This window comes from Mytilus edulis, chromosome 12, assembly GCF_963676685.1.
Source record: "Mytilus edulis chromosome 12, xbMytEdul2.2, whole genome shotgun sequence".
NCBI lineage: Eukaryota > Metazoa > Mollusca > Bivalvia > Mytilida > Mytilidae > Mytilus > Mytilus edulis.
The window spans coordinates 14,874,194-14,900,900 of NC_092355.1; the positions used below are offsets into that span (position 1 = coordinate 14,874,194).

The 26,707-nt window shown below is 32.4% G+C and overlaps 1 protein-coding gene across 1 annotated transcript; it reads right to left on the reverse strand.

Moving 5' to 3' along the window:
• Positions 1-206: 206 nt before the first annotated feature.
• On the reverse strand, positions 207-26,707 carry LOC139497278 (uncharacterized). Its single transcript, XM_071285460.1, has 11 exons — positions 26,588-26,707; positions 21,218-21,412; positions 20,543-20,640; positions 20,021-20,132; positions 16,157-16,288; positions 13,589-13,771; positions 12,207-12,329; positions 11,344-11,400; positions 3,325-3,381; positions 1,311-1,386; positions 207-805 (listed from the first exon to the last, which is right to left on the reverse strand). Exons 1-11 carry the CDS (start codon positions 26,646-26,648, stop codon positions 325-327), a joined length of 1,575 nt encoding a protein of 524 aa, XP_071141561.1. The 5' UTR covers positions 26,649-26,707; the 3' UTR covers positions 207-324.

Here is a 26,707-nt window from a genome sequence, read left to right on the forward strand (position 1 = left end):
TATAAAGTATTAAGAAATTCAATTCTGAACTTAATACCACATAACTAAATTCGAAATATATATTTAGACTCAAGTAATCTAAAAGGGAAAACAGCTTGTATTCCACTTATTGGAAATATAACGTTTTGTTATTTACAAACACATAAATGTAGATAGGTAGCACTCAGTGAGGTAACAAGACGAAGAAAATTTCTTTATATTATAAATGGAAATTTACATTGTCATTTATTTATTTTATTGCGAATGTTTATGTACGTATTTATAGACATGAAACTAAAATAAGATTTTCATGGTTTCTGGTGAATATTACTGGTCCAAATCTTGTTAACAAGCCTGATCATATACGTCATGGTCTGTTCTATCGATGTGCAAACCTGAACCTGAAACGTCATATTCAGAGTATGTTTTCATATTTGGAAAGGAATGATCATACGTAGTATCCATATCTACTCCAGTAGAACTTGTAGCAGTATCATAGGTGGGATCATTAAGATTGCGAACTCTTTCATTGCTGTCGTAGGTATTTTCACCAGCTTTTGGTCTTCGTCCATCAATTGTATGTAAATGATCATACTCTCCATTTGAACTCGCTATATAAGTATCCTCTACACGTTTGACCTTCTGCACTTGTGCATATGCATTGTTTGTTTTGATACCGTTTTCTTTCCCTTGATATGCCAAACCATAACCTTGATTGTCGTGTTGTTGAGTATGTACTTCAAGACTGGTGTTTTCACCACTCGATTTCGTAAATGCTACATTTGTCGATGTCGTTGAATCAATATTCTTGAAAACTCCGACTCGCCTACAAAACAATATATAGTATCTCTGTATTTAAAACACAACAAAATTTAATTTTGAACTTAAATAAATTAACTAAGAGTCTGACAAATATTTGTAAAACCTGTGTTACTTATCCATAACGTAAATTTGTTTTTTGAAAGATTTTTATTTACAACAAAGAACAGTTTTTTCTTCTATTTCAGCATGTTGGGGAAATCACCAGGTTACTTTCACCCCTAGTTTTTGGTGGGGTTCGTGTTGCTTATTCTTTAGTTTTCTATGTGTTGTCATGTGTTCTAATATTTGTCTGTTTGTCTATTTTATTTTTATCCAGGCGTTGTTAGTTTATTTTCGATTTATGAGTTTGACTGTCCCTTTGGTATCGTTCGTCCCTCTTTTACTAGTGAGGACAACAACATTGATATGATATATCCGATTTAATTTATTCGAAATATTTGTAATAAAATAATTCTTCCGCATCGAGGGCTACATAATTTACATTAGTATCTATATCGTGTAGATTGTACCTGATTTTGCACAGAAAAACAGTGACACCGGTCATTAAAACAAGGACAACAACAATAAATCCACCTACTATAGCTCCTGGAACAAATAAGTAATAGTTATGCATATTTAAATGGAAAAAAATGTTGAATATACTAAACATAAATGATAATTAGACACAAACTGTCTTAAGCTTTCAGGAAAAGAAAAAAACATAAGTTTGTTAAATTGCCTTATGTGAAGTTTGACATTATAATCTGTGGAGCAAACAAGTTTCATCAAAAGTCGTTTGAATATATATCTATTGACACAATTAACAAAGAAATATTTTGATACGAGGCGTCTACAAACAAATTTCATCGGAACACATGCTGTGTATGCGCATCTCAAGTCAGGAGTCTGTTATTCAGCAGTGTTAGTTGCTGAATATCATACATGTACTTCAGTGGTTATCGTTGCTGTATATTATACTACAGTGGTATAGCATACTTGTTTCTTTCTTGTTGATTTGTACACAAATCAGGTCGTTTGTTTTTCCTGTTACATTTTTTTTTATTTCATCATGTCTGAGCCTTTTATAGACCGCTTTCAAACTTTGGTTTTATGTCGAGTGACCTGATATACAGCGACACTGATGAGTCTTTTGTAGACGAAACGCGCGTCTGGCATAAACATAACTTTTTTAATCCTGGTATCTATGATGACTTTATTTACAACCACTGGGTCGATGCCACTGCTGGTGGATATTTATTTCCCCGAGGGTATCACTAGCCCAGTAGTCGGCACTTCTGTGTTGATCTGAGTTATTATTGATATGTTCATAATAATAAATTAACTGTTAACAAAACTTTTGAAATACTAAGCCTTTTCTACCTCAGGAATAGATTACCTAAGCTTTATTTGGCAAAACTTTCAGGTTCAGGTCAATGCTCTTCAACTTCGTTCTTTATTTGGCCTTTTTAACATATTTTGATACGAGCGTCTCTGATGAGTATTTTGTAGACGAAACGCGCGTCTGACGTAAACATTTTTTTGTAATCCTGGTATCTATGATCAGTTTATCTACAGTTGTTATATTGTTTGTTTTTATACCAGGTTGTTAGTTTTCTAGTTTGAATGGTTTTACCTTTGTCATTTGGTACCTTTGACACCCTTATATGCCGTATTGCTTTTCTTATTGTTTAATGCAGGACGATAAACAAGGTGTATTTTCTTTTTAGCCACCTCTTTCGACATAACAATATATGACTTGCCACTTTCATTTTTTTATCGCTAACTAACATGAACATTATTTTTCGACAAAATTTGTCCTTTTTTCGAACAAAATAAAACAACAATTTGCTGCATTTTTTAATTCTTCGTATCAATTTTGAATCTAAGCTGTAGGAAATAAACACACAATAATAAAAAAAAATAATAATAGTTTTTAAAAGACACTGCGAATTGAATATTTATAAAAATAGCATCGTGTTTTACTTCTGGGAACGCAGGACTCATCTTAAATTAAATGTTTAGATACTACCTATTGATTCAAAGAACAAAACCTACAGTCAGAGGTTTTTCTCACTTTTGAATATATTCCTCTTAGTAACATTATACTTTCCTGAGCATCGTTTAAATGAAAGTGTAGAGACTTTAAACATGTACGTCACTAAAAAGTTTTTATAGTACCCATTTCAGAACAAAAACAAACATAACCTTCAAATTTAACGAATAAAGTTTAGTGTCGGAGATTTTCCACTTTAAATGTATTCGTCAATGCTGATTTTCAAGTCAAACGTTAGAAGAAAAAGTTGACACCTAAAACTATTCTGTAAAAATGCAAAAGGGGTGACCGCTAGTGTTTATAATATAAATCTGTTTGAGAAGAACTAAAAAAATAAAATTATAAAACGCGAATTTGGATACATAATGCGTAATTGATCTCTAATAGTTCTATTGCACGCATACTAACAAACGAATTTAAACTGGGCTTTATAATTTATAAAGATCCTTTAGATAATATAAAACTACGTTTACATAAAATAAAGTATTTACCATAATTTGAATGTTTTTCTGCATCTATGCGGTAATTGCTTTTAACTGAAGTCAAATCTGAAAGAAATAACGATATATATTCTATCACAAAGATATCTTAATTAAAAGAAAGAAATACTGGGTAATTGTTTCCGTTTTTTCAATTCAATAAGGTTAAATTGTATGAAAAATAAAGCTTTATTCCTGTAGAGATTGTTCTGGGCATTAAGCAAATTTGTACTGATTATGACTTAGCTGTGTTATCTTTTGTATAAAGAAAATTAAAGGCAATTAGAGTGTAGGAGAACATTACTTTTCAATTCTGTTTCAGTAGATGCGAAGATATACATAAGGTTCAATATGATTAATGTTCTAATAGTATTTACATATCCTTGTCTTTCAACTGTTGCATTTGCACGTTTCTTGTAAATTCATATCAAGAAAAGCACTTCGAACACAAGGAATGTTTAACACTATAATTTTATGTACTAGCACTAGGTCGGTATAACTGATACTCATTTGTAAGTCCCAATTTTAGTATCATGTTTGTTTTCGTCAGGTAATTGATGTTTGACTAACTATCTTGAGCATTGAATACTTTTAGAAGATAGCAGAACAGTTTTTGATTATTTTCGGGAAATGAACATAGTTCAACAAATGGTACAGTACCACGTGTTTGTATTTAATGCAAAATAAGAAATTTTACTGTAGGATATCACTTAAATGCGTTTAACAATTAAGAGAAAACTATATCTAATTAACGAACACGAGCTCGAGGTCAAATTTATTTAATGCCAAAAAGTGTTGTTCTTATTTAAGTTATATATGTAGTAATTTATAAAAGTATTAGCGATCATTTTAAAATAATACACCAGTTGAAATTTTGACATGGATGTTTTATGTATGTTCATACTCTTGAACTACATAAAGACCAAGTTTTATTAGTAACATCAACATTACATTTATCTGGAGCTAAAAAAAAGGAAATAACTCTTCAAGTAGCTTGATCACTTTGGTTCAAACTGAGTAAATTGTGCTGAGAAAGTGATAGTCCAGAGGATATCAGAATAATTGATCACTTTAGGGTAAAAGCATGAAACTTGGCATAGTGAAAGATTAAGGGGTATAGACAAAATTCAGATATGAAGCCACGAAAAAAAAATCCAATATGGCCGCCAAATTCAAGATGGCCGACATAAGTATAACATCATTCATTTGATGAAGACTTCCAATTTAATGAGTTCAGAAGATGTCACAAACTTAATGAAATACAAATAAGATATGTCTGTTAATTTTTTTGTAAACCTTATAATAAAGAAATCATCAAAATGGCGTCCAAATTCAAAACGGCGCGTCAAAATGTCTAAGTTTGACAGTATTCGTATGTGTACACCATCATTGTGTGATAGAAAGTTACCAAATCCGTGAAACTGATCATTTGATATAAATAAAGGCCTACAGTGTATCAACAATACATAGGTGCATAGATTATATTTCCATATTGGCGACAATATTCAAAATGGCGTCGCTTAACATGTCAACATATTACGTTTCTTTTTAAATATGGTTTAAAAATGATTAAAAAATAATGAATTATTTTTTTCAATACAAGCACGTATATATACAAACATATTATTATGTAATGTAACAAGTGACATTACATATGAAATAAAAATGGTCGATTCAACTCAAAATGGCGTCTTTGACGAGTTTTTTTTCCACAGTTACAGGTAATAACCTTAGAAAATTTAACAATTTTCCTGAAATGAAAAAAAATCAACATATGCAGTATTTAATTCTACAAAGAGAATTTATTTTTTTAGAAATGAGATAAGAAATAAAAAAAAACTCCCAAGTAGCTATTTGACATAAACATAGATTAAAATTATAATGACAATATGATCAAAATGCAGGAAAATCAAAATAAAGCACAGTGACTCAATCAGTTTCTCTTTCACAGTCCGTTGGGCAGTTGCATAATGCTGTGCATTTTAATGCTGCTTTCAAGCATTTACATGCTCCTCGACATCTTTTCTCAGCGGATGAGATCTTGGCATGACATTGAATCGTCAGCAAGCACAGACAAGAATGCTACCCAAGTACCATCAAGTTTTTGCCAACCAAATAAATCTGGTGATGGCATACTTGGATTTGCACCTAAACAATTGCCCAAATAACACTACCTTGGTAAGCTGTACGTTTCGTATGTTGAAGAAGTTCAGTGGACGTTTCGTCCCCGAGGGTATCACCAGCCCAGTAGCATGAATATCAATTATATGGTCATTTTTATAAATTTTCTGTTTACAAAACTTTGAATTCTCCGAAAAACAAAGGATTTTTTTACCCCAGGAGTAGATAACCTTCGCCGTATTTGGCACAATTTTTTGGAATTTTGGGTCCTCAATGCTCTTCAACTTTGTATTTGTTTGGCTTTTTAACTATTTTGATCTGAGCGTCACTGATGAGTCTTATGTAGTCGAAACGCGCGTCTGGCGTATGAAATTATAATCCTGGTACCTTTGATAACTATTTACATCACTGGGTCGATGCCACTGCTGGTGGACGTTTCGTCCCCGAGGGTATCACCAGCTCAGTAGTCAGTACTTCGGTGTTGACATGAATATCAATTATATGGTCATTTTTATAAATTTTCTGTTTACAAAACTTTGAATTCTTCGAAAAACTAAGGATTTTCTTACCCCAGGAGTAGATTACCTTAGCCGTATTTGGCACATTTTTTTGGAATTTTGGGTCCTCAATGCTCTTCAACTTTGTATTTGTTTGGCTTTTTAACTATTTGGATCTGAGCGTCACTGATGAGTGTTATGTAGACGAAACGCGCGTCTGGCGTATGAAATTATAATCCTGGTACCTTTGATAACTATCATCACGTGTTGGAGGGAAATTGTCGATTGTTCTTGTCTTCTGTGTGAATAACTATTTTCTTAACTCATTCATCGTATAATTTGTACTAGATCGATCATACAAAAGCACAACATACCGTTCTATTACTGTTAACACTTTTAAAATTTCCACTGCATTTGGATTCTCAATAACCTGCAGAAATGCTTCTGAAAACTCCTCATATACGGACCATGTGTCCCAATCTGATTTCTTACCTTTCCCAGAAAAAGCTGAGACTGCGTCACAACCGGTAAAGGCATGGCACAGTGGAAAGACTTTCGATTCAATGGTTCTAGGGCAAGGAACAATCCATGAACTGATATATCGGAAGTTCAGCCTAGTGCCAAAACCTATCTATAGCTATTCAATCTGCAGTCAGTTTGGAATGATTCTTGGAAGGATAATATTTGTTCAAGATGAGGTTTATTAGATTCGTTAGTGTATACAAAGCATTCAGTTACATTTTCAAATTCATTTACCAAACTAGCCATTTCAGGCCCAGCACCCATCCATCTATGAAGCGCTCCCGGATTTTCCGTCAATCTTACAGCACCACCATCTGCTTTAACATGCGCATTATTTTGTTCGTCGGCTTGATTAAAAGCCATACAGGACATTTTTTTCTCGGTCTTGGTGGCAAAAAGGGTTGCCGATAAGGATTGCTCTGTGGGTTTCTGGATTCTTTTTTGGCAACTGAAGCATATCACGCAGACGAATTGGCAGCCATCGTGACTAGTTAGTGTGATCCAAGGCAAAGAACCAAAGAATGATCTTTGAGAGAGCTTCGATATATAATAAAAAGTTAGCCTCACGTATAGACCTTATACATATTAATAATGTCAATTCCTAACACCACTCTTCAAATTCTAAGACAACCTCATCATACCTCAAACCATCTTTGTACTGGCAGTACGCGTTTGACAATAGACGGTAAAGTGTGCATGCTGTAACTTGGTGTGTTCTACGTGTTGTTGTAACAGGAGAACCCTCTAGGAATGAATCAGCTGTACCTGGTGATGTAACCTGTGCATTTACTAAAACACTTGTCCATTCACTATCTTCAAGCCAACTACCAAATGCTTTGAACGCAGCCATTTCTATGTGTAGGCCGCCGAACATCATTACAAAGTGATCCTCGCTATACATTTGAGGCCAGTTCCATTATATTTGTTTTGCTATTGTGAAAAGAGGTTGGTCAAAAGCAACAACTGGAGTTTGGCCTGGATTTAGCTTTCTTACAGCGTTACGAATAATGTTCAATGAGTGTCGTATCAATGCAACAGATTTTGCTTGCTCATGAAACAGAGGTAGAAGGGAAGACACTGCTGATAATTTATTCGCATCTGGCAGTACTACAGCATGATAGGCGGACCATCAAATATATTTACCCACTTTAGCCTTAACACTTGAATTTTCTGCAACATGTTTCAGCCATTTGAGTTTCCCTTTTAATGCAGCTTGAAATGAGGACATATCAATTGAAAGTTCTCCTTCAACTAATGGGATATCTGGTTCGTTGAATCTTAGTACAGCTGGTGGAAGATTTGAATGACTCTCTGGTAATGGTAAAAGAGAAACTCTCTTTGACTGGCATTTCAACATAGGTTCAGATTGGAGAAATTGTTGAACAACGCCTTGAACATCTTCTGAAATATGTTGAAATAAAGATATACATGTACCATCGAATGAATCGTATGACGATATACTGCTTGGATTGTGATCAATGTTTTCTACAGCAGATGAAGTAAATACATTTTGTAGTAGATTGGTAGGGGAAACTATACTGTCTTTTACATAACGATCATAAGCCATGGAAGTAGAACTTTTAACTCTCGGTGATAGGAGACAAATAGTCCAAATTTGAAGAAAGTATCTACTACATATAGATCACGTTTTCTAGTTTTACAGAGGATTATGATTCCCAAATAAGCACAAACTGTAGGTTAATGATCTTTTATGTGACGGTTTGATAGTTTCTTTGTACATCTATACATCAGAAGCGCTGTGCTATCGTTAATGTCGACTGAGAATATAACTGATCACTGAATGTTGGGTCCAAACTTAATCATACTGACCAAAGAAAGCAATGACTGGAGTACAGAATTTTCCTGACATCAGTTTGGGAAGGTTCCTTCAAATTCCTAATTTGATGCGAAAATATCTGTACGAAACAAACGTAGCTGCTTTTGATATGTTAAAAATTGATTATCAAAGTCTTCTAAGCAGACTCTCGTCAATGCAGGACCAATGTCATATTTGAAAGCAAGAATGTTTATGGTTTCTGATAATAAGACTTTTGACGGCCATTTTGAATTTGTCAGCCATTATGGAATTATTTTTTATTGTTCCATATCCATAAAAGATTACTTAGCATCATAACAAGCAATCTGCAAAGTGTTGTGCTTTTATTTCCAAATGATCTATTATACCATTTTTTTTGGACTCTGCATCATGACTGTTGGCGGCCATTTTGAATTTGTCGGCCATTATAGAATTATTTTTGATTGTTCCATATCCATAAAAGACTATTAAGCAATATAACTAGCAATATGCAAAGTGTTGTGCTTTTATTTTCAAATGATAAATTAATCCATATTTTTTGACTCTGCCTCATGACTGTTGGCCACCATTTTGAAATTGACGGCCATTATGGAATTATTTTTGATTGTTCCATATTCAGAAAAGATTAATTATCATCATAACTAGCAATATGCAAATGTTTGTGTCTTTATTTTCAAATGATAAATTATACTATATTTTTAGACTCTGCTTCATGACTGCTGGCGGCCATTTTGAAATTGGCGGCCATTGTGGAATTTTTTTTTATGGCTCCATATCCAAAAATATTTATAAGCATCATAACTAACACTGTGCAAAGTTTTATGCTTTTACCACAAAGTGATCAATTGTCCCAAAATATTGGACTTAGCTGCTGGACTATGACGATTATGTTGGGGATATCGATATCGTGTACAAACGCTGAAGAGTTATGATAAATAAAAAAAGTATAGGGGAAATAAATCGCATGTGGAAATAAAATTATCATAGATACCAGGATTGAAATTTTTTTTTACACGAGACGCGTGTTTTTTGTGTACAACAGAATTTGGTTAAAACGAGTGAGCATTGATTTTATTACTACTAATCAGATCGTCGATGCGACAAATGATTAACAGAGATCAAAACGACGTTGAAGTGAGCACCTATAATGTTTTGAATTAGTCTGAAACGTTTACTTATAATTAAAATTCTTCTCTCATTTAAAAAAAATTATTATTATGAAGGTAGCTAGACTTGTATCTATAGTTTATATGGACTTTGAGAAATAGCAAATAACAATCAGTCTGGATCTTTAATGGAATATGCATAATTCGGGAGTAACTTTTTCAATTCATGTGTAAGACTTTTCATATTACTATAGAAAGTTATATGTTCTATTATGACGTGCTTTTTACGCTTAGTAAACAACACCATATTTAAACTCGCGATATATCTATACAAAGCGTAACATCAGATGTACATAAACAAAAGTTTTTATAATATCCCTCCCATGTAAATATTTATGTGAAAAACGGTATGCAGGTTTTTTTTGGTTAAAAGTCGCAGTTTAAAAAAAATCCTACTGATGCATAACGAAAGAAATCAATGCAAAAGACATGTAAGAGCCCAGAAATATGAACAAATTAAATGAAAATAAAATTCCGCGAAATTCCATTATCGCTTTTGACGCATTTAAGTCATTTCATACCATGATGTCATACGAGTAAAAACGCTGAAGCCGAATGTTTTTCCGGTACAGGAATCATCCAAATTCGGGTTTTTTTTGTTTTATATTTTATTCTTTTCTTTTGCATTATTCGCACTATTACTGATTTTGGTAAGTAAATATAGCGGCTCCTTAGTAACGAAATGACAATATTAACTGTGGTTTTAACGGTGGCTTAAGAGAAAAAAATGTAAATCAAGAAGTGGTTACTCTCAGGATAAATTCGAATCAAGGCTCATGCCATGTGAAAATTATATAAGGGGAGATAACTCAGTTACAAATAGAGATATCACAAATAAGTTACTTTACAAATACATGTGTTGTCAATTTACCTGTCTTATTATGTTACAAGAAAATGAGTCAGGTGAACCTTTGTTTTTCTTTTTCGTACCTGAAAGCATATTAATAATGCTATCTTCGCATGTATTATCTTAAACTGTTTAGGTGCAGTTGTTTTTTATCGCACAAAATAGGGTTTCCCATGCACAACCTACATGTATACAAAACCTGACAATTTTGCATACTCAGTAGAGTGAAAAAAAGCTCGGTGACCAACAGTTTTTAATATCATTAACCGTGAAATAAACTTTTTTAAATAATTTGTTTTGATAAATGATATAACATCTATGGATTTCAATTTTAAAATTCCTTCTAATTTAAAGAATCGTTGTTGCAATTTATAATTTTTGTCCGTCGTAACTTGTTTTGAACATCAACCTGGTCTTTTTTGTCATGCATGTATATTTTTTTTTAAACCGGTTTTTAAAGGTTGCTTTTGCGGTAATGCTTTGTCAATTGTTGGATACCATGCTGTGATTTATAGTAGATATTTATAACGACATTTGGTCTCTGATGGTGAGTTGTCTCTCTGGTAATCATCTCACCTTCTTGTATGTCTACATTGATTGTGTGTGATTTGACGTGACGTTGAAGCGCGACATGTGAAATATTTTCAGGCGGCCAGTTTTTATTGGTGCCCGACGAAAACCACTTCCTTCATTGGAAAAACTGACAATCGGAGTCAATAAAGATCGCAGTCGAATACACCCTCACGAACGGGCTTTGAACTCACAACCAAAGTATGTACTGCCCAGTGCACATGATTACTGAAGAAAAACTACTCAGACCACTTGGCCACAGAGGCCCCTTGATAACTATATATAAATAGTTATTCATCTAAACAACATATGCATAAACGTAAATATGGTAATTTTTGAAGGATGTTAAAAAAAATGAATTGGGGAACACACTACGCGATTAATCTCTGATAAGCTCCACGCATTCATACTTGGACATACTTCTATTCTGATCTGTAAAGCTTATCAGTCTTTTTGAACCCTAAAAAACGATATCAAAATAAATTATTTTACCATAATTTGAATCTGTTGCAACATCTGTGTGGTATGTATTTCCACTTTTAATTGAATCTGAAGGAAATAACGAATATATAAACTAATTTAACAGTATACTTACTAAAGTCTATATGTGAGTTATCTCTCCTTTACAGTGGATAGCTAGACAAAACCAACAATTTCTTGAAATAGTCTGAAGCTTTAACAAACAAATACAATTCCTCTTTCAAATGTTCAATGGTTTTATCAAGTGTTTAGACCGATGGCGTTCTGTTATTGCACTACCCAAAATTAGGGAACATACACAATCTACCATACTTACGAATATACATTTCTGTTCATACTACCCTTTTATGTATATTAATATAATTAAAAAAAATCAAAATGAAATTGTAGCGATTTTTCATTCAACATGGTTTAGTTATATACTAAATCTCACAGTACCATTTCAATTCGAGATGACCTTTAATTATTCTTTATAATTTATCCTGGACATTGTTAAAGTTGTACTGCTTACAACGTTTTGATGAAACCGTATATACAATGACGAGTGTTCCTTCAAATACCAGGAATGTATTAACTTTCGGTCGATGCAGCTGGTATTAACTTGTTAGTCCTCCGAGATAATCATCAGCTCTGTAATCGGTGTTTGCGTACCGATTACATTTAAAGAACCCCGTTGAAATATAAAGAATGTATGATAAAAAAGTATGAACTAATGAAAAATATTTAAAACAAGCAACAACGTCAAGTGCCTGTCAAATGCGAATTATTAAATAATAACATTTATTAATGCATACCCGAAAAATAGACTTTGACATACAAAAAAAGAAATTACCAAATAAATTGATAAACATTAATTCATTGTAAAACATATTTACCGTTTTTGCAAACAAACCATTCTAGTTTTTTCATACAATTTCGCCGATGTATATTTAGGATATGTTCCCCTTTATCAGAAATGTTTGCAGAGAGGCAAAATGTGGGTGCAGCAGTTCTGTCACCTGAAACATGATTTGATTTCTGTATAAATATATATTTATGATTAAAGACGAATGCTGATCAATAGTACTAAGGACAATTGTACATAAACATACATGTTACAAGAAATATAGACACCCAGAAACACAGATCCAGTCTTGTTGTTTACCAGCATAATGTCGTTAAATGTCTAAAAACTACTATATACTTTTGTATTTGACACATAAACAGACGGTTCTTGTTGACTTATCATTTGCTACTTAGGAAGATAACTATCCAAATGAACATATAGTATCATCCTAACAGGAGTCATAAAGTTGACCCTTAGGCAACCAGTGACTTAAAAGTCTTACTTCTAAATGACATGTAAATGAGAAACACCAAAAATCAATGTTTAAGTCAGTATATGACTTACACTGTTGGCAATTAAAACCCACGCAAATAGATTAATGTAACTGTATGGTTGAAATGATTAGATAAGAGGATTAGGAAATTTGTCAACTCCAGCCTGCAGCGATGTAAATGTTATATAATACACCAGCGTAGTCATGTGTAAAATGTTACTATCGGCCTAATGTTAAAAATTCTTCTAAATCTAGCGCTCCCTCTGGCAGCTGTAATGACCTTCTATCACGTCTCCATCAACTGGTAGGGTTGCAATATATAAGATCTATTCTTTTTTCACTGTTTTTTCTTATTTGTTTTTAAATGTTCAAGATATAATGCACTTGACAAAAGATGCATAAATAAATTTTCCAAATATGAAGCTGTAAAATATCTATTATCTCTCTACGATAAGTATGTTGTTCACGCGGATAAAGCTTCAAATAATATTGTCCTTGGATGTTAATCGTACTACATGTACTACGTGTGTCTTATACAACAGTTAGAAATACATCAAGATTCAAGAAGCCAGATTATGTAATTCACATTCAGATATAATAATGAGGTTCTGTCTATTATAAATCCAACTTTTTTTCTGATTTGGTTCCATTAACATATCCACAAGTGAAAGGTTTAGCCTCCTATGAAATCAGGGTAAATTCTACGTTTTCACAATACTAAGAAAATGCCTGTCTAGTAGAAATATGACAGTTTTTACCTTTTCGTTTGATTTGTTTGATCTTTTGATTTGCCGATTGATTAGGGACTTTCTGTTTTAAATTTTTCTCGGAGTTTGGTATTTTTGTTACTTTACTTTTTTCGTATATAAATGTGAAACATTAATCTTGTTACAATCAAATGAATACTTTTATTAAGGTCAAGGCTTGACCTTGATTACCTAATGGTTTTTCCACTTCTATTTGTTCTCTGAAAATATTTGTCCAAGCACGTGCTGTAAGACTTGTTGCCAAATTATCACAGGCATTTGAATGCAATAATAATTTGTCCTTATTCCTACAGTTTTCCCGTGTTTGATTCTGTGAAAGACTCCACAATTGTGACGTTGACTGTGTTCCATCTTCTGTTTGAAAATAATTTCAAAAACATTATGTAATATAAAAACCAATATTCAAGTTCACAAACAGAAATATTCAAATTAAGTTCAGAATGTAAGTCTTATAAAACAAAATACATTTAGAAAAGGGTATTTCTTTTTCTCAAAATGTTTTAAATCCATACAGAAGTATTGATTATAGTCAACTATTCAAACCAGGTTAAAATTCATTAACAGTTGATTCTATAAAAATAAATAAAATAAAGGCAACAGTAGTAAATCGCTGTTCGAAATTCATAAATCGATAGAGAAAAAAAATCCGGGTTACAAACTAAAACTTACGAAAAAGCCATATTGAGTAATTTTCCATATCTATCTTAACAATGTTATCTTATAAAATTAATAAAAACATCTTATCAAAGATACAATGATTAATTTTGATGTCAAACGCTCGTAACACTTAATTAATCATACGTCTAAAATGTGTTAGAAAATTACCGTAATTATTCATGGCCAACAAAATCAAAAGTCATGATGTCTATACATGTAACTTGGTTTGAACTCTGTCTTGCGCATAGCTTTTTCCATTTTAAGCTTTTGACTTTAAGGTTTCTGACGTTTTGCAGAATGACTCTTGGAGAAGTTTAATTTTATCGGAATAGTTCATATGTATATATAAAACACCTGTACGCTATTAGGAGCGTGTCATTTTCAAAAAGACGTCTAGTTAATGACTTTAATGCACCCACCTAACATACGGCTATATTGTATATCATTCGAAAGCTTATTATCTGTTCTTTCTGTTTTGCCCGATCGTCAATAATTCGTTGAGTGAAATAATCGTTAATTCAAGGTTAAAGTCAAAAATTTTCCAAAATTTTGCTATAGTTACAAAATGCCCTTTTCTGGTAGCTGTAAGATATATTTTTTATCGACAATTTGTATGAACTCTTATTCAACAAAAAACCATAATTCCAAATCAAATGCAAACTAGAATGTTAATTACATTATATTTACAAAAAAAAAATGCATTGCTTAAAAAAACTTCCAAAAACGATAAAACTGCACAAAAAGCTGAATTTTTCATGAGGTATCAGTATCTATATGTCAAAAATAAATTTCTCGCTATAGGCCGAGGGAATTTTTGCATCATTGTTAACTATGATTAATAAGATAAAGGTCAAGATGCAGCCTTCTAATAAAACTTTTGCAGTTGCCCTATAAAAACACCACCTACAAATATGTATATTTTTTGCATTTCTTTTGCTAGATAATACAGTAAGTATCGGGTAAAAATGAATAACTAGACTTGAATAGGGGTAACGAAAGTGCTATAATGGATAAACAATGTATATAAAGTAAAATTGTGTTTCCGATGACAAAAACGAAGTTTAATCTCATTCAATAATCGAATTAATATTGTTTGCACAATGCACTTTTTAAAAAACAAATCCGACTGATACTTGATAAGGTTAGCTCATTAATACATATTTTATTAGTTGTTTTATTTAACATGACTGAAAATTAATGTTGTGGAAGATTGAATATCAATACTGAGCAATTTCCACTGGTTTTGAATATAACAAGTGCTACATTTCGTTGTAGTTTTGTAAGGAGTGTAGTTCGTTTGTCCGACTTTTTCGCTTTGTTCATGGTGTTATCTGTTTTTTCTTCAACTTTGATTTGAAACTGTATCATTGTTTTTTTATTTTATTTAAGACGAGGCAAATATGTAAGATATAAGTCATGTTTCCCTAAGTCCATTTGTTTTTAAGGAAACATATGGTAAATGTACCTGAAGGGATATTTGTCAGGGTAAACAAGTTGAGTTAAATTGTAAGCAATGCGAGGGAACATAACATCTCTGTTTGAAAGCTATATCATAATCTCAAAACAATCTAACTTTTATCATTGATTGTTTTATTATCAAATCAGGCGTTCGTTTTCTCGTTGATTTTGTGTTACACTTTTTATTTGGGGCCCGTTTGGTTAACAATACGGATGAATTTTGCCTCCGCTGGAATGTTGTCCAATTGGAACTCATACATGTACAACTTCTTACGATTCTTACTTTTTAAATAATTAAAATTTAACTGACAAAAGTGGACAAATATTGTAATACACGAGTTATAGTGTTGGAATCTGTTTCTTTGATGATTTTGTTCCTTCTTTTTCAAAGATTTTCAGAAACTTGTGTTTTTTATATGCGCCGTCATCAGGCATGGTCGCTTTTTTCATGACGTCACAATACAAAAATTCAAAAGAAAACCAAATTTTTAGACGTCATCATCAAATTTTGACTGATTATTTGCCTAGAACAGACATTTTACTAGTGAGTAGAAATATTTTTCTCACACTAATCAAGAAATATAAAAATAACACAAACATAAGAGAAAGTATCGTTAAACTTACCACATAAACCTTTAATAGTGCTAACTCCTTTACAGGGGGCTGCTTTCAGATATACGGCATGTGGAGCAGTGCATGGCAATGTCGTACAAAGTCCATATGGGGCCTCAGATGTTATTATTGCATCGGTATAAACTAAAATATTATAGGTGAAATAAAATGATTTACGGAATAATCATACATAATTTACTGTGGATTCATTTATTTTTGTTGGTATCAATTTTCGTAGAATGAGGATAACATATATTTTCGTGGATATTTAAACTCGTGCTTTTGCCAATCTTTTCATACAAACCTATCAAAAATGTATTATTCTTTGAACATTTGAATTCGTTGTTCACTTGTACATACGAAACCATGCAACGAAAGCTGGTATCCAACCAAAACAAATGAATCAACAGTATGTGGATTGATACACCACATGTTGAGTTAAATCATCGCTATCCACTGTTATCATGGTCATCAAATGATATGAACAAATATGTTCCAATACAATTAAAGCATCATGTGCAATACAGATGGTGTTGTCCTGTCGATCTAAATCTTGAGTAAATGTTGCTTTTCGGAGAAGACCAATAAGGGAGCTTATCCGAAAGTATGGCCTTATACAAGACGTCCACTTCCTATTTCAATTTTATAACGCCTGAAATAATTTTGGACTCAAACGTTATGCATAAAATGAATTTTATAATTTGAATGCGTATTTTTGAACTTAGTATAAAAAAAAACAGTTTAAAATATATTGGGTGTTTTGTAACCGTCTTGAAACGGAAATATTTTTAAACCATTTCGAGGACGATCTTTTTTTACCGTTTCATTTCCGTTGATTAATCATCAGAACGCAGACGATTCTAGAACAAAAAAGGTTTAACTATCTGATTCATTCGTCCCACCTTCTTTATATTTGCTAAAGCAAATTAAATGTATTAGCATAAGATTAAGCACGTGGACGAGAAATCAGAAATTACATCTGACAATGAATGTTGACAAAAGATCGACATCGTGCATTCGAAAAGACAAGTTTAGAAATAAATTTCTGTATCTTCTGCACGGTAAATTTGTTGGTTGAAACGCATATTTAGAATCATTGAATAAAACTGTTATGAAATGGCTGTTTCTGTATGATCCTTTTATTGATTCTCGATCTTCAGTAATCAATATGTGATATTAATTGCAACGGTTAAACATTTTTGAAACGTGTATTGAGTTCAGATCAAATATAAGACATATGGGATACTGTATAATAGAAGGGAAAATTGTAAGATGGTTAATCTAGATAAGTTACATATGTATCTTTAGTCTGTAAAGTTCTTAAACCATTGTTAACACAGTTTTCATCGATGGTACAAAGCAAAATCATTTTATCATTTCTGACAAACTCTGAATGATCCAACTGTGATGTCTAAATGTATTCATTGTATATTATTATACCTGGAGAATATTATAAACCATATTGTTGGTTAATACCAGGCTAATACATTATAGAAGAGGGACGAAAGATACCAAAAGGACTGTCATGACTTAGAATAATAAATTTAATTTTCATTTAGATTGAAGGAACCCTATTATTCACTGTTATAAAACCCGCGTCAAGTTGTTAGCACGACGTATCTACCCAAAACACCTTATGTGTTTGGCACCTGTAAACAAAATGGTGACGGCAAGGTAAAAAGCCCATCAAGTAACGAGGTAACAAGATTAAGCAAGGCGTTGAAATTCGTCTAGGGCAATCAAAATTATACAGAAATAGTTTTCTAGTATATGTATTTGTTTAGGGGCCAGCTGAGGGACGCCTCCGGGTGCGGGAATTTCTCGCTGCATTGAAGACCTATTGGTTGCCTTCTGCTATTGTTTGTTCTATCGTCGGGTTGTGGTCTCTTTTACACATTCCCCATTTCCATTCTCAATTTTATTCTGGAGTTGTACAAACTAGAAATTCCTAGACACAAAATAGTTTCTTACATTAGACGCTGTTTTGACAATATTTGACCATCATGTTTGTTTTTCCCCAATGGTTCAAAAGAACTTTCTACTGCTAGTTCGGTATAATAAAACCCCTATGGACTAATAGAAGTAATGGGTTTAAAATATTGTCAACCTGAAAGGTTTTTAAATCAGGCTGTGTCATTGATGGTTGACAATTACGGATATCACCTTTTCCAACCGACCATATATTGTTTACTGTATTCTGTATATTGAAAGTTCCATGTAATACTTTGATTTACATTGCCGTTTGTTATCTTCTTCTCAAGGAACAAATCCCTCATGTTATAGATTGGAGCCTAAATATTTAATATTTTTGTATCTTGAAGATGTATATTATAATGTCCATCGAGTGCATTCCCAGAGACATTAAATATTGATCTGGTAAAGACACTAAACTTGGCATATAAGATAACCAAATTATTATATACGAGAGGCTGTGTCGTTGGTGGTATAAACATACCGTATGACATTTTCAACGCTTTGGTACTCACTAAGAACGCGTTGGTGTTTACTTTCAACGCGTTGGCTCGTAACTTATACAGTATGAATGACCAACATGTTTATTTTAAATTCTATACCTCTAGTTACTTTAAAAATCGGAGACAAATTTGTTTCACCCATATTTAACAATACGGTTTTTTTTAAGAATTTGATCCTGTCATTGTCGATGTTGATCAGATCATTGACAACGTTGAAAAGGTCACATTTTCGCAATATTTTGTTGTCATTCATTTACACTGTTTATGTTTTAAATGATGTAATCAATCATGTTCAAAATCTGTGATAAATTCTTTGAGAAATAATAAAAAAAGTTATCGGAATCTCATATCTGGTCCTGTACTAGTCCTATTATCGGTCCAGACATTGATTTAACCGTTGTTTAGATAATACTTTGTAAGAAGGTTTTTAATTGGTTGACAAAAGTGCAAAACTAACGGTATGTTATGAAAACTTAGGGTCAAGAATTACGAATCATCGCGTTAGTTTTAACATTTTACGTGTTAAATGTTATAACCATCGCCTGGAAAAAACCTAACGCATAATGGAAAAAAAAACAAGTTGAAAATTTCATATGGTTTGTTTATACCGCCGATGTCATCAAACGGCCACTCATAGTAATACTCTTATCATAATGAGTCTGATTCACCATTTCCAAGCAGGTGTTGTTGAATCAATTGTGTTGTACTAAAAACGTATGCAAACAAATTCATATGTCAGCTGAACTTTTATTCCATTGGTTTATAATTTGAAAGATAAATATAAAAGGGATTACATTAACCTTACTAATTTAAATATAGTGTTTAGAGTCAATATTTATGAAAGTCTTTATCATATAGTCGGTTTCATTGAATAATGTGTTTGCAGTGCAATCTATTGTTTGAATTGGTTAACAGAGACAACACATTTTTGAAGTGCTATTATGGTATTTTTATCAAAGAAAAAATATAGGCATACTTATTCTGAAAACTATTACAGTCCTATATAAAAAGAAACGAGTAAACCTTCAACTAACAGTCTTAAATGTATTCACAATTAGCATTTATCTGGCTAGCTATAAAACTGTGCTTTGTCAATCTCTTTCTACATAGAAAAAATGCATTTACCAAGTGAGTTTTAATTTTTGATTGCCAAATAATAAGGGACTTTCCGTTTTGAAATTTCCTTTGAAATTCGACGATTTTAGTTTTTTTTCTAATTGAAAGGGCAGTCAAGATATTATAACTTTGTGAAATTATCAGTAAAATATCCAATTTTAAAGAAATACTACCTATTTAAGAAATTAGGGATCCATATGTTGGTTAAAATATTTCTCACTAGATGTCAATACTGGTTTTGTATAACTTACTTTTTAGAAGTAAGCTAGATAAAAATCATACTTACTTTTATATATTAATACTGTTTTAGTAGAAGCTATAAGGCACGAAGAAAGGTTTGTACCATTGGTCAATTGTTTGTCGGTGATGTTTAAACAGGAACAGGCACTGTCAACTTTCTAAGAGGCAAAACAAATATGAATACTATTAGGCGGAATGAATAACATTTTTAAACATGCATGAGTGATTATTGTATGTCTTATACATGATATACCTAGCACTAGACAGCCTGTGTATCATTCCATAGCCTTCAGACCGTTGGAAACACCAGCACCTTAACTCTTCTGTATTCTGTTTGGCTTTGTAACTGATTCGACTTTCGAACTGTTTTAAGTAAAATGTCATTATTTAAGGCAAAATTTAAGCTTGAAATGTGTACTTATCAATTGTCTTGTATTTCTGTTGACTGTTTGTGTCAGCACTGTAGAACACCATACATAAACAACACCTTGTTATGCAACAATGATTTTACCTGATGCTATTGTTTACAATGTAATGTTTTACAAATATAATGAGATATAATATTTACAATATAAGTAAAATGTCCCTTTAAACATTCGTGCTGACATAATCCGACTGAAGGAACGACACTTGCAGTACTTAATGGCATTCTCAGCAGAAAACAACCTAAAATATAAATGATATCAGTTACTAATATTACTTTAATATGTTTTGTTATCATCGTCAGAGATACCCAGTTATTTAATTTTAATGATCAAATTCATAATCATAGATACATGTATGTTTTGTTGTATCATTTGACAATAATTCATGTTGAGTGATAAGTTAACACAATACGTTTGTTTCATATATCGATTTGTACTTAGAACATTAGACACAGACCACCAATGAATACTCATTGTGCCCCTCTACTGACCAAAATCAATGAAATTAGACAGTTATCTTTGAATTGTTTCTTGAAATGGAAGACTTCCAACTGCAGTGTATGGTATACACGATAATATCAGCAATTGTCAACTTTGATGCTGAACACTAGTGCTCTTTAAAGGATATCTTGTTCTGATATTGTCCTTTTTGTTAAAGAATAAAAAGTTGTCATATTATGCATCAACACAATTTCATTGTCTTGTCATTTTGTATAATCACAAGTTTAACCACGAATATACATATAAAAGTCATTCAGCTAATACAAAAATGCTTACAATGTCTAGACATATAGTAACGGTTCAATAAGATAGCTTACCAACAGTTTCTATCCAAGGTGTTAACGGTGTATATATACCCAATCCTGTCAAAAATTCTTTACCATTTAATTCTGGTATTTGATTCAAAACTAAAGGATCATTTTCGAGACCAGCTGTTCCACACTGATCACTTGCATCTATCGCTGTTACTCCATCTGAATATCTCTTCAGTTTTAGTGCATGACAAACTTTATCTTTAAAAAATAAATGCTACCATCAAATCAAAGTATTTGAAATTCACTGATGAATTAATTTAATACTATGCATTTGTTTATACAAATGAACACATATAAAACGATGCCCAAATGAATAAAGGCAATATATCAATTACAATGATTTTTTTCGTGTAAAAGTAGCTAAGATAAACCATCCATATGAACACTTACTTTTTCTATATATCACATCGCCTCACATTCTCATTAAGAAAAAAATCGCACACCTTATAAAATGGGCATTTAAAAAGTCAGAATGTGAATATATATGTTCAAACTCGTTTAGGTCATTTTTGAGTAGCAATAATAAAAAAAACTATGTCAATTGGACATGCTTTGATACTATATCTGCCCTTGATTTTTTATTAGATAACATTTTTGTTCGCTTTGGAGATTCCGTATATCGTCAGGTTATCGGAATTCCAATGGGGAATAACTGTGCACCACTTATTGCGGACCTGTTTTTGTATTGCTATAAGTTACAATGTATGACAAAAATCAGCAAATACCCATCAAAACAACATCTGACACACAAAGTTAATGCTACTTTTAGATATTTGGATGATATGTTGGCTCTCAATAATGACAACTTCAGTATGTATACTAAAGACATTTATTCTGTTAAACTGACTTTGAATAAAGCTAATACTAACAACGACCACTGCCCTTTCCTCGATCTTGATATCTATATCATTAACGGAAAGCTTAATACTAAAATTTATGATTTCATTTCCTATCGTCAATTATCCATTTTTAGATGGTGGCGTTCCCTTGTCACCATCTCATGGTGTTTGTAAATCTCAACTTGTACGATTCGCTCGTGTATGTAACAATGTTTTAGATTTTAACGGGAGAAATTTATGTATTACTGCAAAATTATTACACCATGGTTTTCGATATCACAAACTAGTAAAAAAAAAAAGTACTAATTTTATCATCGGTATAAGGACATCATTCGTTAATATAGCTCAACATGCAGACTTCTTATACTTTCAGGTATTTCACATCCAATATTTTATGGAAATATTCTTTATAAAGCACAAAAATGTCAGTATTCACCTCAGAAGCTAACAAAACCTTTAAGTAGATTTATTAAGAAGGGATATAGTTATAATACTGTTGTCAGGTCATTAAAGATTGCATATTTTGGCGTTAATATTGATTCACTTATATGGTCTTTGCATCGGAACTAAACACATTTATTTGAAAACCAGTTGTTGGCATGACCCGGGTTATGTTCTTCTCATATACGTTATGATGGTATGATACTAAACTCCTAACGGGAAGGATTGTGCCTGATATGCATATGATGAAGACATAATCTTTCAATCAGTTTAATTGAAGTCTTGAGCTGGCATGTCAGTTAATTGCTAGTAGTCTGTTGTTATTTATGTAATATTGTCATTTTGATTATTTTCTTTGGTTACATCTTCTGACGTCAGACTCTTGAACTAAATTTTAATGTGCGTATTCTTATTTGTTATGCGTTTACTTTTCTGCATTGGCTAGAGGAATAGGGCGAGGTTTGAGATCTAATAAACATGTTTAAGCCCGCCGCATGTTTGTGCTTGTTCCAAAGTTATTGTGAAACTGCCTATTCTAGAGGTGGTGTGAATCAGATGTGGGTACTTAAAAGTTCCAAAGATCTTTTAAAGTACATACAATCTAACTCTCTTTCATCTTGTAACAGTATTAAAACATTTGACTTTCTACTCTTTACACAAGTATTCCACATTCCAAACTAAAAGACAAATTGAAACAGTTGGTATTACTTTTCTTCATAAAAAAGAATGGCCAAAGTAGATACAAGTATCTTGTCTTATGGAGGGATAAATCATACTTTGTAAAGAATCACTCTGATTCAAACAAAAAATTCTCTGAAACCGATATAATCAAGATGCTTGATTTCTTGATTGACAACATAGTTGTAACGTTTGGAGGACGTGTTTTTCAACAGACTGTCGGCATCCCAATGGGAACAAACTGTGCCCCTCTACTTGCTGACTTGTTTCTTTATTATTATGAGGCTGACTTCATGCAGGAACTTCTTAGGAAGAAAGATAAGAAGTTAGCAATATCCTTTAACTCTACTTTCCGCTATATAGATGACGTTCTTTCACTAAACAATTCAAAATTTGGTGACTATGTGGAACGCATCTATCCCATCGAATTGGAGATAAAGGATACTACAGATACAGTTAAGTCGGCTTCATATCTTAACTTACATCTAGAAATTGACAATGAGGGTCGGTTGAAAACAAAACTTTACGACAAAAGAGATGATTTCAGCTTTCCAATTGTGAACTTTCCATTTCTAAGTAGCAACATTTCAGCAGCTACTGCATACGGGGTATATATCTCGCAATTGATACGATATTCCCGTGCTTGCATTTCCTATCATGATTTTCTTGATAGAGGGTTACTGCTCACAAGGAAGCTATTAAACCAAGAGTTCCAAATAGTGAAGTTGAAATCATCCCTTCGTAAATTTTACGGATGCCATCACGAGTTGGTTGACCGTTATGGAATAACCGTTTCACAAATGATATCGGATATGTTCCTTACGTCGTAACTACAATCCCCTTCCCTTTCATGAATGTGACCTACCGAATTAGACTATTTACCGGATTTGTAATCACATAAGCAACACGACGGGTGCCACATGTGGAGCAGGATCTGCTTACCCTTCCGGAGCACCTGAGATCACCCCTAGTTTTTGGTGGGGTTCGTGTTGTTTATTCTTTAGTTTCCTATGTTGAGTCATGTGTACTATTGTTTTTCTGTTTGTCTTTTTTCATTTTTAGTTTGTCAGTTTGTTTTAGATTTATGAGTTTGACTGTCCCTTTGGTATATTTCGTCCCTCTTTCCAAGTCAGGAGCCTCTGGTCTTTGTTGGTCTTGTATTATTTTTAATTTTAGTTTCTTGTGTACAATTTGGAGTCTAGTATGGCGTTCATTATCACTGAACTAGAATATATATATTTGTTTAGTGGCCAGCTGAAGGACGCCTCTGGGTGCTGTAATTTCTCGCTGCATTAAAGACCTGATGGTGACCTTCTGCTGATGTCTGCTCTATGGTCGAGTTGTTGTCTGTTTGACACATTCCCCATTTCCATTCTCAATTTTATGAATTGGTTCAATAATGTCAATTACATTACAATTTCAACAAAATGAAAGTGCACAATCATTCTGTCAAAAAATACAAATGTAACATGTCTGTTATTAAATGATTATGTATCTGCATAGCATCCTTGATTTAAAAAATAAAACATATTCGATTTTTTTTATTAATATATATTTATATATATATACTTTGAAAGATAAAAAGTCAAGAAAATATAGTTTAAAAGTAAAAAACACAAAAAAATCACATCATAAATCGAACGTTGTTTCTGTTAGCGCTTTCACCGAATCTTCTGCGGTTCATCAGACATAATTGTTATCGTTAATAGTAACGTCATGCGGTAATTGTATACATCTTACGGAATCTTATTAACGGACCGAATTTAACTTCCTATTTAATGTCGGCTTATACAGTTCAATAAAATAGTGTTCCTTGGCTTCACGCGGACTTTTATCTTCGTTACACATCTTTAAAAAGGAATATATTTTGAATTTTCCCTTTCCACATTGGTCAAAGTGTTCAGAACAGGGAAAATTTCGAATTGACGGGTCCTTTATCTGCTGTTTATGAACTTTCACTTTATCAATTAGTCTATTGGTTTGACCTATGTAGTTTTGTGGGACAGGTTGCACAATTGATGATATTTTCCGATTCACAGTTCATGCTTTTGTTCGGTTTGATTACTGTGCCGGAATTCAGAGTTTTACCCTGTCCCACTTCTAGCATTTCGCACGTTCCACATCTGGGATCCCCGCATTAATATTTCTGATACCTAAGGTGTACTTAATTTTGCTAGTGTAAGAAGAGACAGTTACATTTTCTGATTTAAAACGCGAAGCTCGCGGAGCAGTTTGAATATTTAAAATTTAACTGTCGAGATTGGATAAATATCGTCATTAGGCATGGTTGTCTTTTGTCATGCTGTCGCAATAGGAAATTTAGAGAAAAGCAAGAAAATTTGACGTCATAATCGGATTTTAACTGAGATCAAATTAACAACACAGTGATTACATGTTTTAATACAATGGGTGCAGAAAAGGATAAATTGACGAAGAACTAGAGAAATATGTAATTTTCTTATATAAATATATATAGAATGATCCGATGGATAAATCTGTTGTAGAGTTGTCACTGGTTCAGACGTACTTATAAATATGATTATTTCTGTGACTGTATCTTACATTAATTTGTAGGATATACTATAGAAATTTCAGCTTATCTGTAACTATGCTCCATGCCTTATTTATCATGTACTGTATTCCGACGCTAGATTAAAACTGACGAGGAAAGGTAACACCCGGCAACCGGAAGCTTTATTTTATAAAGCCAAGGTGGTCGAGTGGTCTAGCGAGCCGGATACAGTGTAGTCGATTTGGTGTCACGATATCTCAGTAGCATGAGTTTGAATTCCGGCGAGGGAAGAACAAAACATTTGTGAAAGCAAATTTACAGATCTAACATTGTTGGGTTGATGTTTAGACTTGTTGTTTAGACAGTAAACAGATAAAAAAAATTAAGTCATAAAAACATTTTATCTCCCAATGTCACCTCAATTCGTCCTACTTGTAATGGATAAGTATCCTTGTTTCAGTTCCTTCCTGGATGTGAAACAACGCAATGAGGTTATTATTAGGTTCATATTTTGAACTTGATAAAAGGGCTGTCTACTAACTGATTTTTCATTACATTGTAGAAGATTTTATTTATTTCTGCTTTAGAAGAAATATCATATAAGCCTTAATAACTAATTTTTGAATAACATTATATACAAGTTAAAGCTTATTTGACAAATTGTTTACAACTATGGAATGAAACTTGTTTTGTCAAAGCTTTACACATAAGTTTACAAATGGTTTATGTATTTGCTCATATTTACAAAATAACAGGCTTAAACTACATTACCTTTTAAATACTTCCTTATATATATCCTGAACAATGTTAACAATTTACATTTTTCTACGATGGTGGATTATCTATATTTTAAAAGGACAAAGAAATACATTTTTTCAGTTAATATATTCAATAAAAGCTTACCTTTTATCAGCAATAGCCTAATAATAAAAAGTAGGTCGAAACATGTAAATTTCAATGTCATTTTTGATTGTCACTTTATGTGAAAGTTTCAACAATCAGGAAGTTACGATAGTTATCTAT

Bases quoted from the DNA above. Each gene is read 5' to 3' on its own strand.
- LOC139497278 (XM_071285460.1), bottom strand. From the start codon at position 26,648: ATGACATTGAAATTTACATGTTTCGACCTACTTTTTATTATTAGGCTA. The intron at 16,289-20,020 runs GTAAGTATGATT...ATAATATTTTAG, and splicing joins AACAGTATTAATATATAAAA to TTTATACCGATGCAATAATA. The intron at 806-1,310 runs GTACAATCTACA...ATTGTTTTGTAG, and splicing joins GTTTTTCTGTGCAAAATCAG to GCGAGTCGGAGTTTTCAAGA.